At 32.1% G+C, this 17,536-nt stretch overlaps 1 protein-coding gene and 1 non-coding gene across 2 annotated transcripts; both read left to right on the top strand.

Annotated features, from left to right (window-relative positions):
• The first annotated feature begins 1,831 nt into the window (after window positions 1-1,831).
• Window positions 1,832-3,244, top strand: LOC131618135 (ethylene-responsive transcription factor ERF036). Its single transcript, XM_058889401.1, has one exon. It carries the CDS (start codon window positions 1,974-1,976, stop codon window positions 2,688-2,690), a length of 717 nt encoding a protein of 238 aa, XP_058745384.1. The 5' UTR covers window positions 1,832-1,973; the 3' UTR covers window positions 2,691-3,244.
• A 9,251-nt stretch (window positions 3,245-12,495) lies between these two features.
• TRNAR-UCU (transfer RNA arginine (anticodon UCU)) lies at window positions 12,496-12,568 on the top strand. The gene has a single exon. It is a non-coding gene; the product is annotated as a tRNA-Arg (tRNA).
• Window positions 12,569-17,536: the final 4,968 nt, after the last annotated feature.

Below are 17,536 nucleotides of genomic sequence, written 5' to 3'. Positions count from 1 at the left end.
GAATAGGTATTAGGAACAAAATTCCACACACTTTTCTTGGATAAAAAAAATAGGTTTTAAAATTTGTGTATTCAGCTTAATAATTTGGTTAAAAAAAATTCTATTCCATACCGTTTTCATAAAAAAATTCTAGTTTTGACCTATTCCATACTTTTCTTTGAAATTTATTTTCTATTTTAGTTTTGACCTATCCCCATATATATCCCCACAATTGCACTTTGATATCTTTATTTAACAAGAACAAGAAAAGGTGAAAAGCAATGTTTTAAAAATCGGACCGGACATCAAACCGGTGAGGGTACTGGGTCACTGGTTTATTGGTCGAACCACTGGGTCACTGGTCGAACCGCATGACTAAACCGGGTTAAACCGGATAACTCGGTTGAATAGACCGGTCGTTATAACAAAATTATATAGGTATAAAATTTGTCGAACCGGATGGTTCAGTCCCTACAAAATATAACTAGTACTTATATTTTTTGAAAATATCATATTATAAAAAAATTCACAAGTTCATAATTTAAATTCAAATTTTATACATAGGTATCACACACAATCAAATAGTACATAATTATAAAATATAAACAAAAGTTTAATCGCAACATAATTTTATTGAATAATTTATAAAAAAATAATTCCATTGTCTACTAAACTTAATTTCAATAAAAGAAAAATTGTTTCAATATTGGGATCTCCTTCTTCAATATCAAAATCATCTGTAACAAAATCAACCGCATCTACAATCATTTTTTTATTTTTTATTTTTTAATTTATTTTTATTTTTTTTATTTTTTATTTTTTAATTTTTATTTTTAATTAAAATAGTAAAAATGACATTTGTTTTAATTTTTTAAAATAAAAAAAATTAAAAAAATTAAAAAATGCATTTAAACCACCGGTTCACAAAAACCGCCGGTTTTCCCGATTTTAGCGGTTTACATCGGTTTTGACCGGTTCACACCGGTTCAATGACATTCCCGATCCAGCTATTGAACTAGACCGGTTACCTGGCCGGTTCCCGGTTCGACCGGTCCGACCGGCCGGTTCGGTCCGGTTTTTAAAACACTGGTGAAAAGTATCAAAAGCAAAATGGTAGAGAATTTTTCTTGAACAAGTTGAGGAGTGGCGTTTTGGACAAGATAACATAACTGACAATTTAATCGCAACGGGCACAAGAAAAAGAAAGACTAGACTACGTGGACTTATGAGGCCTTTTCACATATTTAATAGTCTTATATATGAACGTTGCACCTACAATAATTTACATTTTATGTGGGACCTTATGTCCTAGAAATTGACTCATTCCTCTGCTTCATCCTTACTAGAGCTGTCTTGCATGATTTTACTACTTGTTGTTAGAATAAATATTTTACAGACAAATAGGTTTATTTTACTATTTTGATTTCATTTTTTCAACTCTTGAGTGAACATGCAGTGAGGTGGTTTATAAATTACATTTTTACAGAACATGGTTTCAACTTTGAACCATGTGGGGAAAAATGAGTGCACAATTCATTTTTTGAATTAAATTTTGGTTTGTAATACTGTTAATTGAAATAATTGATTTTTAAAAATATTTTTAACAGTCCACTACTATTTTATCAAACAGACCCTTGATATCCTTAAAAAATGTCTTCAAAATACTCGTTAACATGATCCTTTTATGTGCTATTATGTGCGTGTAATTGAAGAGACTAATTTATAGAGTTAGAGAATGAAAATTTCTTAACAAAGAGAATTTTCTTTGTAAAAGTAGAACAATATTATTGCTAGGTCAAGGGTCGCTATAAGAGTGAGCGTTTCCCTCACTACAAAAAGATTAACCATTTGGCACTTGTTCTTTCATTCATTATCTTCCTTCTTTTTCTCTCCCTAGTCCTCCCTACTCTATTTCTACTCTCTCTCTCTCTCTCTCTACAACCACATTCTCTTCCATAATCATTCTCTAATAACCATAATTTCATAATCAAACAATGACACAAACAACAATAACAACAACCTCTTCAGAAACAACCACCACGACAACAACCTCAAACTCCTCCACCTCTTCATCTTCTTCACCACCACCCTCACATTCAACCCAAAAACAAACCCCAACAAAGCCCAAAGACAACAACAACAGTAACAATAATAACAAACACCCAACCTACCATGGAGTAAGAAAACGCAGCTGGGGAAAATGGGTGTCCGAAATTCGAGAACCTCGCAAAAAATCACGAATCTGGCTCGGAACATTCTCAACACCAGAAGCTGCAGCTAGAGCACACGACGTAGCAGCTTTAACCATCAAAGGCAAAACCGCAATCCTCAATTTTCCCAATATCTCCAACATGCTTCCTATACCTGCCACGTCAGCACCACGTGACATTCAAGCCGCTGCAACAGCAGCGGCTGCAATGGTTGACTTTGATGTACCTGTCGCGCACGTGACAGAACAATGTTGTTCTGAATCTGACGAGTCACAACAAGAACAAGAACTTAGTCAAATTGTTGAACTTCCTAAAATTAATGAAGGTGAAGATGACTCGGTTGTTGACTCAGCTGGTTCTGAGTTTCTTTTGCTAGATGACTCGGTTGATAGTACTAACTGGGTTTATCATCATCCTCTTACTCCCTCAATTGGCTTCGAAGATGGAATTGAATTCTACGCTACTTTTTCTGATGATTTTTTACTACCCATTTGGGATTGAAATCATGGGTTGTTTTCAATTTCATCAAATTTTCTACTTTTGGAATTGGAACATTACTGTAATATATATATAGTATTAGTATATTACTATTACTGCTACACTTTATTTTCAAACATTGTTATTATAATTTATAGTTAAGGTCTTAGGTAGTACTTCAAATACAAGTTGAAACTCAACCTTTTCTTTTTATTTTTTCCTCAATGCATAGTCTTTGGTGGCTTCTTCTGTTTACTAGAAACGGACAATGTGAATGTTGAATAAGTTTCAGCCACAAAATAGTGTAATAATGGACTTGAAATAATAATTTCATCACTGTTTGATACTATATACTTTGGTGTTCTTTCAATGATATCTTTTGCTGTAGTTAGTAGCTAGTGACCATTAGCTAGATAGAAAAGTGTGATGATTTTGAAAGGGAAGTTAAGTACAATTATTAGTTTTCATGTTTAAATGAGTGTGTATATTATAAGTATAGTTGTAAAAAAGTTTGACACTTTTAAATGTCTTTTTCTCTCATTGGATTAAACATATGATAAATTTATGATGGTGAGATATTGGGGTCAATATTTTTTATTTAATTTTGGTCTCTTTTTTATATAAAAAATTGATATTATTCTACTCCAAAAAGTTGTTTGGAGTGTAATTATTTATAAGTTGCATTAGAGAGTCAATGCTTTTCTGTATTAAAAATGGAAAAATTTTCGCTTATATATAAGTAATACTTTTAACCGTAGTTGATAGTATCAATTGTGATGAAATGTATATAACTTACGTATTTTAAACGTATTATTGAGGTATATTTCATATCGGTTGCTTATTTAGACGATGGTGAAAAGTAGTTTAATTTTAATATAAATATAAAAATAAAGGTGGCACACCGTTTTTGTAACAAAAAATTATTAGAAAATATTTATGGTGAGATTCAAAGTGTGTCAATCCTTAACCTATCACCAGAGTTGTTAGGATGGACTAGAGGTGGCAAAATCGGTCGTGATCCGCTGGGCCGGTCCGCGCACCCGCCAAAAAATTGAGGGTTGGGTTGGGATTGTGGTGTAATGTTGTGAAATTAGTGAAATACCATTTTCATTTATTGTTGTGTCCTCTATTCGGTGACTCTTAGATTTCGATCCAGCGGATAAGGTCTTTTCTAATATCTTATCTTGTTTGTGAATACTTCTTCTAGATATATCTATATGCATGTTCTTTTGTAATATATTTTTAAAAATGAGAGAAATATTATAGTTTTAAACATTCAACTAAGAGGTGACATATATGAATTTAAGTTTTTTATATAGGTTTTGTGCAGGAAGACTTGTGGCATATTTGTCTAAGATTGTGCAGGAAGGTTAAACTTTTGAGACTATTCGATTTGTTTTAAATTTGGACACAACATATCTCCTAACTCCCTCCTTGATTTGACAAATTTTTCTGTAAGGTTAGAGAGCCTATGAAAGAAAATGTTTTTAGGGTGCATGGGGAGACTTTGAACTTTGTGTTTGATGGTCTCTGATATTATATTTTGAAGTTCAACCATTTTAGGTGCTTTTGAGGATCTAAATTTCTGACATTCTCCTAAATTCTAAGAAGTCACGGTCATCCTTGTATCAATTCATCCTTGATCTAACTAGTGAAATAATGCTCTATCACATCATTCTTGAATCTTTTCCTCTTGGGAGCTCCTCAAAATGATCCCTAACTTTCTTATTATGATTTGGAGAAGTTATCTTCTTGTCGTCGGCAAGAAAATATTTCTATAGTTATTTAAGCCTTTTGATTCGCATTCCATCTAGTTTATGGTGTTTTATGTACTTGTTCTTCACTATTATGCCTCTTTGGTGAAGGAGTGTTCCATTGTATTAATCATTCATCATCAATAAAACGTCTTCGGGGTTACAAATTATGATGTATGGGTCCCAATATGGATTTAGAAGAGTTGTACTTATAGTGACTACCATGTTGATGGGATCTTGAGGGCTAGGTAAGTTTTATTAGGCCCTCATAGTGTATGTATTGTTCATGTGTGAAACCAGAAAGATCACCTAAATGAATAATTCTCAAGCCCAATGCTTCAATCATCACTCCTTTTATTGTATGTTCCTTATCCAAATGAAGGTATTATACTCATAAAGACAGTTTGATGTAGACATGGCAATAAAACCCAGACCCACGGGTACCCATCCGAACCCGTCCCGAAGCTGACGGGGAAAACCCGCTTTGACTGGGTTTGGGTTCGGGTTTGGGTTTTCCCCGATTAGAAAACATGGGGATGGGTCGGGTAATGGAGACACTAGTACCCACCCCGAACCCGTCCCCGAACCCGCCCCTTTATTTCAATATGTACATTGTTATTTATATTTCATAATTTATATTATTAAATATGTGGCTAATGTTTTAATAATTTGATTTGTATTTATTATTTTAAATATTTGAAATATATGTATGGAATTTTTTGAGATTGTTTTATTTTGTTATTTATAATGTAATTTGATTTTTGAAAAAGTAAATATTTTTATTTAAAAAATTGATTTTACAAAATACATGGTGGCGGGGCGGGGATACCCGAACCTAACCCGAACCCGTTAAGGACGGGTTTGGGTTTTAATTCCCCATCCCCGTTTGGGTTTGGGGCGGGTAACGGGGATTGATTGGGGATTCGGGTTTGGGTTTGGAGGAGGTAAAAATCGTCTCCGACCCGCCCCGTTGTCATGCCTAGTTTGATGCCAAAGTAATACAAAATATAATCAGGTTTAAGTGAAACGACTTCAATGATCATACTCGGGGGAAGATGGGTGAACTCCTTGTTTTTAGTGTCTCTGTTCGAGGTACTTAAATATGTTGTTATCTTTACTAAAGTAATTATTGAGATCATATCGAAAGAAGTGTTATATGTATGTGTAACTAATAACCAAATTAGATTGAGTTGAAATTACGAGCCATACTAGTTATCGGTGTGTGGAACAATATATTCCACCTTGACATTTCGAATGATTCCAAGAATAGATTCTGAGCCACAATATGGTTTTTGATCGATGTGTTCATACTGAATTTCTTACTTATTAGACTATGTAATGTTCGGTGAGAATATGGACACAAAGATTTCTAGAGGGGGGTTGAAAAGACTTAACTCCTAAGAGACAATTTCAAAAAACAAAGTAGGCCCCTTAAACAAAATTAGAGATTTTAAGAAACCCGGAAGCAAAACACAACAATAAGAGAGCTTGAAAGCATCTCAATAAATTAAACCAATTTAAATATTGCAAGATATCACTTAGAATTTGATTTCTTCTTGTGCAAGTCAATTACAAGATAACCAAAGTCGCTTTAAACAAAACGATTGAAAAAAAATACTTTATATAGATGTTCATTCAAGACATTATTGACTTTTTGATAATCCAATAAGATCAAAGCAAAGCAGACCTAAGCTTACACATTAAATCTCCATAAGCAAGGTTTAGCCTAAATGATATAGAACAATGCAATAATGCACTAACGCGATAGCAATATTAATGAATGCTAGAAAATTAAAGTAGGTAAAGGAAGAAGGAAAAGATACACAAAGATAAATAATGGTTCAGCGTTCGTCCTTGCTTTTCCTATTCCACTCTTCAATGTTGTTAAAGAACCACCACAAAAAAATCACGATCTTTCACTATTTTGATAAGTTTGATACAAGCATTTTGATTACAACAGACTATCACACGATAACTCCCTCTTTTGATGCAAATACTCACACGGTTAACAAAAAAAGATCCCCTAAGATATTAATATAATAACCTTGTTACCCATGATAACCTGCTCCAAGTATTCGTGTGTTGTAATCCACCTGATCTCACTGATTTCTTGCCTGAGCGATTGTCATTAGCTAAGCGTTGATTGGACAACTCCCAACTTTGTTTGCGACCAGCCTTTCTACAATCTCACCGAAGTTGGACATCTTCTATCTCCGCCTTACGAAGAATTTGTACGAGGCTTTGTCAAAATATTCTATGGAGTATAGTGAAACTCTCTTCTTGATAGATACCAATAAAATCCAAATGCCATTTGAGAAATCATACTTGCACCTGTTACAAACAACAAACTTCACACAAAAATATTAGATACGCTAATGTACCACTAATCTCCCTCAATACTCAATCTTTAGAGATGAAGGTCCATAATAATGAAAAGTTACCAAGGATGACAATGATGGACAATGCTAAGGAATCTCATAAACACTCTTATTCACAAGTTGTTAATCAAGGAATTAGATGTAGGTGAAAGACGTACACACACACAAGGTTCTCTCTAATTTTTAGATAAATGGATCTTGGATATTGATTGATATCATGAGCTTGATTAATCATGAAATACTGCAAGATTAATCAACTCACTCTCTAATTCACTCAAAACAACAATAAATTGCACATGAACAAAATGCATCAAAAATAAGTGAATCTAACAAGCATTAGCACTTAAATAAGAGGTTGTTCTAAGAATAGAAAAAGTAAATAAGAGAGGACAAATTGTTATTTTTTTCTCTATGGGTTTCACCCACATAGTTTCACTCTTTTGTTGTTGGATCAAAGAAACAACTATTTAAATCTAAGATGAAAAATTAGATTTGTCAAGCTATGATTCAAGTCAAGAAGAAATCATGATTCAAGTCACAAGATATTGTGATTCAAGTCAAGTTAAATTCCTAATTCGATTCAATTTAAACAGAGCCCAAATTTAGCTTCATGGAGACCTTTGATTCAAATTAGGATTATTTTTTTATTTGAATTAAATCATCCAGAGGTAAATCCCAATTTTTACATGGTTCCTGATTCGAATCATATTTACCACTTAATTCGAATCAAGTCACTCATAATCTTGATCTAAGAGTTCTAAATTGTGATTCAAGCCACATCTGATGAAACGACAAAAGAGCAATTTGTTAGACTAAAAAAGGAATACTATCATGGATCAACTCTCTAATTTTATTGAGTAATGAAGGGTCTTAATGGTACAATGCTAAAATAGCCGAATCGGATACAATACAACTCAAATGCGAATAAAATACAAACACGCAAATATTGAATGATAAGCAAATTATAAGTTAGCAAACAAACTCTAACATATACACTCAAATTGGCAAAAACATAAAAACAAACAAGAATAATCCTATACAATAACGTGACTGGACTTTCATGTAATTGAGCATGTTTACTCCATATGATACATATTCTTTTGGTTCTTGATCTATCTAATCATCATTATTTATGTGAGACCTATTAGACTCATGCCATTAGACTATTATTATTTGGGTGAGAGCTATTAGGTTGTCACTGTTAGTTCACTTGGATGACACTCTAGATGTCTAATTTTTTAGGTAAAAGATGTGAATTAAAAACCATACATTGAATGGGTCTAGACAAATACTACCTCTAATTCTGTATATAAAAAAAAAAAAAAATTTTTGGATTTATTGAATATAGGTGAGAACGTACTCCCTCCGTCCCAAATTATAAGAGAAAAAAACAAAATCACGCTTATTAAGAAAAGTAATAACACACTCATTTGACTTATGATTTTCTTGAAATAAAGTGTTTTAGAAAAATTTTAAAAAATTCTAATTGGTTGTTGGTTATGGAAATGATGAGAGAGAATGTAAGTTAAATGCAATTTGCATTTAATTTTATCTTGATAGAAATGAAAGATGATTTTTTCTCTTATATTTTGGAACAAGAAAAATGCATTTTTTTCTCTTATATTTTGGGACGGAGGGAGTATTAGCTAGGGGTGGCAAAACGGGCCGCCCGCCCCGCCCGCCGCCCACCCCGCCTTATGCCCGCCAAAAAACGAGCGGGGCGGGCATGCCCGCCAAGTAAAATGGGCATAAAAGTCATGCCCGCCCCGCCAAGATGGCGGGTTGGCGGGTGGCGGGCTTACCCGCCTATTTTTATTTATATTTTTTTAATAGATTAATAGGCTTTTTTTACCTTTTAATTAAACTTTTCACTTATTTTTTAAAACAATTTTTTATAAAAGCAACTTTTTAACAAATTTACTTAAAAAAATATTACATATAATTATAAATAAATGTATAAAATAAACCATCAAGAATTAAAATTACTAGAATTAACTAAAAAAAGAGTGAGTTTTGGAGGAGAGGCGGGTTTTGGCGGGCGGCGGGCTTTTGGCGGGGCGGGTATGGCGGGCGGCGGGTTTTTGCGGGGCGAGCTTTGGCGAGCGGCGGGCCTAAAATCCCAACCCAACCCGCTATTTTTTGGCGGGTGGCGGGTCGGCCCCGCGGGCCACGACCCATTTTGCCACCCCTAGTATTAGCTTACAATTATTTATAATTTTGTAAGGTTGGATTAGACTCGACTCAAGTTTAAAATTTAATTTTTATTTTTATTGTAAAAGATGTGATAGTTTTATTACAACAAAAATCTAGTTTTTGAGGATCAAAAGCAATAATTAATGTATTTTGAAAAATAGAAAATTTGTGAATGTTTCTTCATGGTGTGATGAAAATGCAGATAGTTTAAGGAGAAAAAGGAAGTAGAAATACACGTTTTGTGTTTGTCAAATTAGTTGTTATGACCAATTTAAACATTAATACTTGATTAGTAACATTGTTTATAGTAAGTTTTAAAAGTGCAAATTGTCAATAATTATGTCCGTTGATACGTTTATGTCATCTTCCACTATCACCATCATCTAAATCTTAATCATTCAGAGCCCTTCTTGACCACTTCCTCTGCATAATTAATCTATGCTATGTATGTACCACATTAATTGATTAATTAGCGTGTTAAGATTCTCTAATATCTTCATTTTCGTAATTAGTAGTAATTCGTTTTGTTAATTACCACTAGCTTCAATTTAGGGTAGCGAAACGAGTTCAATCCGTCCAGCATGTCCGTTTTATCCGTAATTTTTTACAGTAGACTAAGATTTTGGACGGGCATCCTCAAATATGGTTACTCTTTTCCGCCCGTTTTTTTTCGGTCTCAAGTATTAACATAAAAATTTATATTTTTTAAGCTTAAAAGGTACAATACCTATGGACTTGCTTTGCTCCACATTTATTTTTTTTTGTGGGACAAGATAAGATTTTAAGTCGCACCGTTAATAATGTTTGCCTCGGTCTCTTTTTTTCTGACTTTTACGTGACAAGTCTAAATAGGACGGATATACTCATTTAACACCCCTAAATTCTAACTAGTTTTAATATTTGACTTGGTGTGTCATATTAATTATTAATATTACACGTTTGATTTATGGATTATGTTGGTGAATAAAAAGATTCGGACAAAAAGAAAAAGAAAGAATAAAGGAAAAAAAGCATTGTCAAAAGAAATGTTCCCAATTAATAAATAAACTAGACAACGTCTTTGAAGAAAAAATAATACGGTAGGAAATTGCGTTTGGGAATTATACCGTTGTAAGGTTTTGAATATTTCATTACAAGTTACAACGTCCTTTTAGATATTTGTCATTGTAGTGTTTTCAAAATCTTTAGATGGTACGTATACGTAGTAGGTGTACCTATTCTACAATAAGCATTGTTTTGAGGAATAAAATTATCTTTAGTTTTGTGTATCACTTTCTAATTATTATACGTCACTATACATTTTTTTTTTTTTTTGTTGATAACTTGATAGATCTTGAGGAATATTCCGTTAGAAAATTAGGAATGTAAGATAAAATATGGAATAGAGTTTTGAAAATGAATCGGACTAAAATTGAATTCGAATTGAACCAAAATTTAAATGAAAAATACTTAAAACAAGTTAATCTTTTTATTAAAAAAATTAAAATAATTTAACGGTTATGAATAGTTTGGTTTTAAATAAATTATCTTATAACGGTTCGGTATAGTTCAAAATTTCGAAACGGTATATTAAATCAATAATTTTAATTTAGTTTGATTTTTAGTAAATTGAAACAGTTTATTTCATTTTAAGTAAATTTTAATTAAGATTTAGTTTGGTTCGTGATCGTACCTGATCAGAAGGATCGTCAAGGCCTGCTCGGATGCTGGGTCTTCGTGAAGTGAAAGGGGGGGTGTACCTGCAAGGTACTCCGTTGCCAAAGTGAAAAGACGAGCAAAGGAGTGCAAGTACAAGCTAAAGGTTAGAAAGAAGTGAATACCTGACCCTCTAGTGAAAGAGGGTATTTATAGCCCCCAGCGCTGGGCCATGATCTCGCTATTTGGGCTGGACACCCAGGCCCAATTAGGAGACTGCCAGGTTTCCTGGACGGAAATATCGGAGGTGCGTGAGTGCCCTCTGTCCTGGTTAACCGCTCCAAAGTTTAAGGGAGACGCGGTCTTTTAGGGTCTCGTGGACTCTGCGTTATTCGGGGGGTTGGATATGAGAAAAGCCCTACGAGGAGCAGGGTCCTCGGCGGAGAGGATGCTCGCGGAGAGCAGGGTCCTCGGCAGAGAGGATGCTAGCGGGGAGCATCCATGCCGAGCGCCCGACAGCTCGAGGGGTGTTTTATGCCGAGCAAAGGATAGACGAGCAATCTTGGCTCTTCAGGGGCTATGAAACAGTTTGGGCCCCCAAGATCAATTGGGCCGAAAGTGGATTGGACCGAATCTTGACCCAGTCCAAAACAGTTCAGTTCAGTTTTTTTTATAAACTATTGCATGAACAACCCTATTACTATGAATTACTATAAGATTGTTTTATTTAGACCGAAATTAGGGGTGTTCGCGGGCCGGTTTAGTTCGGTTTTGAGAGAATTCGATACCCAAACCGATTAAAATTAAATGGATTGGTTTGGATTGGATTTACAAATTTTTGCGACAAAGCCCAAACCGAACCGATCCGAGAAACAACAGGTGGTTTGGGTTGGATTGATCGGGTAGATAAAAAATGCAAAAATATTTTTAAAAAATAACTTATTTACAAAAATTAATTTTTCATAATATTATAAAAAATATAATATTAATAGTGTTCAAATTTAAATATTATAATAAAAAAAATTCTCTAATAGATTCAAAAATATCTAAGATTAAGACTTTTAAATCTATAACTAGTCACTTGAATTAATTGATAATAAATATGTTTCATAACTTTATGTTCATTTATCATATTACACTATCAATTTTCTAATAACAAATTAAAATAGTATAACTTGTCCACACACAACATTTTATTTTTTTCTTATTGAAGTTGAATGCTTCATAGTAATTTTCATGATAATTAATTATGGTTGGTTTGGGTTGGGTTTGCGGGTAGAAAATTGAAAATCCGATGCCCGAACCGATTATCATTGGATTTCATTGGTTTGGTTCGGTTCTTGCCCGAACTGAAAAAATATCAAACCCAAACACCATGATTTGGTTCGGATTCTGGTTTGGTTCGGATTTACCCGAACCAATGAACACCCCTAACCGAAATGGTAAGTTACAAAAATAAATCTCTTTCATGTTTAGTTTTTCGTTGTGTCGCTAAAATATATTTTATATTGATAATCAGTTAGTAAAAATATTTTGTTACAAATTTGTTTTATGCTACTAGAGTATTTCCGATGAGAGAGTTGTGTAGAGTTCTTCATTGTATTGTGAAAAGAGTAATCCTAATATTTATTGTGTCACTCACAAAGACATGCATTTAGATAGTTAAAATATTTAGTGAGACTGTGAATCAAATAAATATTGAATTGAGGCATATTTGTGTCATGCATATACACACAATATATTGAATTATAGTTATGCTGGTTTAAATTATTACATGAATGAAGGTCTTTAAAAATTGAGCCATCATTATACTACTTTACACATTTTAAATATATATATTGAAAACAGACGATGCATTTAACAACACAAGCGCCCATGGCCTAATGGATAAGGCGCTTGACTTCTAATCAAGCGATTGTGGGTTCGAGTCCCACTGGGCGTGTCTTTTTTATTTTTTTGTTTTCTATTCTAAAACTTCACTTCCACTAGGCGTGTGTTTGGTAATTTCCATAGCTTTGAAATTTTTAGTTTCCGTACAGAACTTGGCCCACTTTCCTGACTTCAATGTTTTTAAATTTTTTTTATAATAGAGTTAAAGTATATAAATATTTATAATTTTTTTTAAGAACTTTGAAAAAAAAATTTAATGATGATCATATGATTTTTTTTTTTTTTACAGAAAATAAATGATATTCATTCATTCAAATCGATAGAGTACATCGTTGCAATACAAATTCAAAATCGCCAAAAACAAAAATGATGAATCTGCGAACAAATCCACAACATCTATGTTAATAGCATAAAACGACAAATTGCATATACCTACAAATATTAATATATTGACTGTATTGAGATGTCCGAAATATTCATGCTTCCGGATCTGTAGTGTTGACGACACCAAAGTCATTGATTGAATCTGCACTAGATCGAAACTAATCTTTTAACCTGAAACAAATGAACACCGCACAAAAACGGAAAAACAAAATACCCGCACAAAGACGAGAAATCAAAATACACCACAGAAATATGGGAAATCAAAACAAGCGATGGCCCACGAAATCACAAAAAAGACAAAAAGAAAAGGTGTGAAAATCACTTATTTAAGTAATAGATAAACAAAAACGATTTGGAGTAACGATATAATTCTGTTATTATTTTCCATAATTATGTTATTATTTTCCATAGTTATTGTGGTTGGGCCTATATAATATACATGTCACTGGCTTTTAAAGTCTAAGAATCAATTATTGATATTGTAGATTTCTTTTTTATCCTATTTTCCTTTTGGTTCACAATTCTAGACTATCGTTTTTTTTTCATTTTCATCAAAGTTTAATCAAATCTCTCATTATCCTTGTTTTTTCTTCTTCGCCGGTGTCTACTACTGATAGTGCCATATACATCGAACTACCCTCTCCACCACCAAAATCAATATCTTCATCATGCCCACCGTAACCAACACCCTTATCTATCACCAATGGCCCCATCAACACCACCGTTACAAAACTAAACCCTAATCAAAGCTATCAAACTTATATGATTGATTTTTTTTATATGCCCTCTAGCGATAACATTGCCATCATTATTGTCTTTCTATCACTAAATAACTCAAACTATCATTCTTGGCCACAATTTGTCAAAGTAACACTTTGTTCAAAGAACAAAATAATGGTCATAGATGGAGCCCCAATTTGCCCAAAAAGTTCATATCGGTCATCAATAGCTTGGGATTGTTGCAATACAATGGTAATGGTGTGGATTATAAACTCAATTGAAGTCGAAATCCTTGAAAGTTTCCTTTAGATTGACACATCGCAAAAAATATGAAAAAAACTTCAAGATTAGTACCACCAAAGTGAAATATTTCACACATCAAATCTTCAAAAAAAAATTACCTTAAGCAAGAAGACCAACACATCACTCAATATTTTCACCACTCTCAAGAAGCTATGGTGAGAAATCAAAATCTTCTATCCTATTCTTGCAGCTGCAACATCAAATGTGCATGTCAACCCATGTCCATCATCAAAGAATACCAGGAAAATGACTATGTTATTCATTTCCTCAAAAGATTGAACGAGCAATACGCTCTCAGCCGATTCTAGATTATGCTAATGCACCCACTCCTACACATCAACAAAGTTTTTTCCATGCTCATACAACGAGATAACACATTAGTCCCCTTAAAAAAGACAATCTCTCTGCTCATCTCAACAAACCCTACAACAGAGGTCGCCTAACAAACTACAGTCCAAGAAACTACCTTATTGGTAGAGGTGGTGGAGTTAAAATCTACACAAACTCCAACAATCTGGGTCACACCATAGAGGTGTGATTCAAGAAACATGGGTTTCTCTCATACTTTAAAAAGACAAATATGACACAAATCTTTACCCATGACAACATTGATGACGACTATCACTAAAAACACTTTGAAGAAGCAGTCAATGACACTTACCATATTAGGTTCACCCTAAATTAACAAAAGGAGTATCTTTTTCGCTTTCAACAAACTTTATCTCAATAACCATCCAACATTCACCATCTCAACTAAACCTTTAATGCGCCATCAGCTATTTCCATTTATAATTATTCTCTACATAATTACAATAATTTTTTAAAAGAAAAAATAATAAATATATTAATATGAAAAAGTAAGGGTTTAAAAATCCAACAATATACAAGAAATCAAATATATTAATATCACAAAAAAGTGCCTAGAAAAAAAAAACCAGTCAGGAATAAGCATAAAAAACTACCAAGGAAAAAAATAACTAGCAAGCTAACGAAAAACACAAGTCTAAGAAAAAGAACCCACTCTACAATGCTCCACCCAAATGAGACAGACCTCAGACCACCAATATCACCGTTAATAGAACATAGATTCTACAAGCAATACTAGGATTGCCTGTAATCATCTGTAAGCTAGCTTTATTGTGATGAAAAGGTTCTAGATTGACTAAAAAACTCCTTTTGAATGGTTGGCCGAGGACCATTGTGGTTGTCCAAGAACCCTATCAAAGCCAAGTTTAAGATGTGTTGGGTCAATAGCTATCATGATTCCGCTATCAGACCACCCACCATTTATACCCATGCTCCAAATTTCTAGTCGTGGACGTGAGAGAGCGTGTTAATTATTTCACATCGGATAATATATGACATGAACATGGTTTAACTAGGCTCTTGATACCATATTAGAATTGTGACTGAGTCTAACTTATTTATATAAAACTGGTTTGTAAGGCGAGAGAGATGTCACTCTATATATACCTTTTACAAGCTCCTTCTTTAATTAATATGAGACTTGAATTTATTTTCAATATACTTTCTCATACCCAACACTATGAGAATTAAGATATGTGGGGATATAAATGAAAAATGATCTGAATGAATTAACAAACTCTAATATCCTAATAGAATTAGAGTTTACCATAACTCAATCTGACTTAAATTTTTTTATTAATCATATAACAAATCAATCTCACTTAATTCATTTTAAAAATCATTTTATAGTATCTTAAATTTAAAAATTATTTTATAGTAACTTAAAATTTAAAAATAAAAGTAACTCATCATTTTCTACCGGAACTCTCCATCCAAACATATTCTTAACTCTCCTTAAAACCACACAAGTGAAAACAATAGATTTAAGAGAGGATATTATTTGATTGGGTGAGATGGAGATATAGAAAATATCCATTGAATTGGAATGTAAGTTAGTGGTTAGCGACAATGTTGATAACTATCAATCATATTGAATTTGAGTTTTGTGACTTGAAATTCAAAGTAATTTCATGTTTATTTTATGATAAAAAATTACTTTTTAAATTAATTGAATAGTTAATATATTTAATTTATTATATAAATTAGATAAATAATTATTAAATAAATAAAATAATTTGATTTAATTTATAAGATGAGAGATAATTCAATTTAGTAATGACAAACAAACATGTTCGGCGTGTAAAAAGTGGAGTGTGAGATACCAATGATGATGCAGGCATTAAATATTGGTCGCCTTGGAAAAAAGAAGGTCGAACAATGCCTGTCTGTAAAAACTTAAGGGATGTCTACCCTCGCAAATATTACAGTTAGAGAAAATACATTAGAGAGTATGAATCTAAAATTTCGATCTGTTTGTAAAAAAAAAATTGGATAAAATGAACATGTTCGACGAATCAAATCTATAAATTTAACATATATATTTTAGTTGAGTTAAATGGTGTAAACTTCGCGTATAGAATTCAATTTCAATCGATAATGCTTATTTATTTTTATATATTAATATAAATAAATGGTTGATATGATAAATTAACAATTTTTTTATAATGATAATCAATTTATAATAATGACATTCATCAATTTTTTTCATTAAATATCTTTCAAACTAGATAAATAGTTAAAATATTGGCTTTTTAAAAAAATTTCTTTTACTTTTCAATTTCTTAAATTATATTTTCAGAGTACAAATTACTAAGATTCATAGATTATTCATGATCCTACATTATGCGCATCACACTCATAGTTAGTGATGAAGCTAATGAAACACCGGCCTAGTCTAAAAACATTATCTGTCATCTTGTTTGTTGTTTGGCTTTTGTGTCTTGTTTTGTGTAAATGTGATAATTGAGCCTTTATTTTTCAATCATAACAACTATATTTATAAAGTAGACATTTTAATTTCTAACAAATGATTGTTTACTCAAATATGATGAAGTTTGGTATTTAAACAAAATCACCAATTTTTTATTTATAATAGCTTCTACATAATAATCAATAAATCAGTTTAATAAGACACATTTTATTGTTGCCGATATTTGTAACTATGAGTCTTTTTGGATGATTTTATATGAGTTTATTTATTGTTGTTAGTTTTGTGATACTATTTGAGAGATTTAATCTAAATAAATTATGATATTTTTTATAATTATTTTAAACTTATTGCTTATGAATTGTTTTAGTAAATGAAAATAATTTATAACATATATAAAAGTAATTTAAATATATATATATATATATATATATATATATATATATATATATATATATATATATATATATATATATATATATATATAAACATGTAGTATGCTGTACATTCATGATTTACTCTCTCTATTCTTAAGTATAAACATTCATTTGACCAAATATTGTCCATAAATATACAATTCTTATGAAATATAGAGAAAGAGCAACATATTAGACAAAAAAAAAAACTAGAAATTTATACTATCCTTAAATTAAAAGAGCTTATACTGCCAATTAACTATAGTTGCTTTCGTGAAAACAAAAGCTAGATAGACTAATGGCCAATGTAATTGAAGATGGTGTAGATCATGAAATTTTCCATATCAATCAATCCTTGCTAGCAAGAATGAAGAGAGACACATTGTCAACAAAAACGTGACTT

The sequence above is a fragment of the Vicia villosa genome, linkage group LG7 (assembly GCF_029867415.1).
Source record: "Vicia villosa cultivar HV-30 ecotype Madison, WI linkage group LG7, Vvil1.0, whole genome shotgun sequence".
Lineage (NCBI taxonomy): Eukaryota > Viridiplantae > Streptophyta > Magnoliopsida > Fabales > Fabaceae > Vicia > Vicia villosa.
Note: the sequence above shows the minus strand (reverse complement) of the source record. Positions and strands in the feature narration are given on the sequence as shown.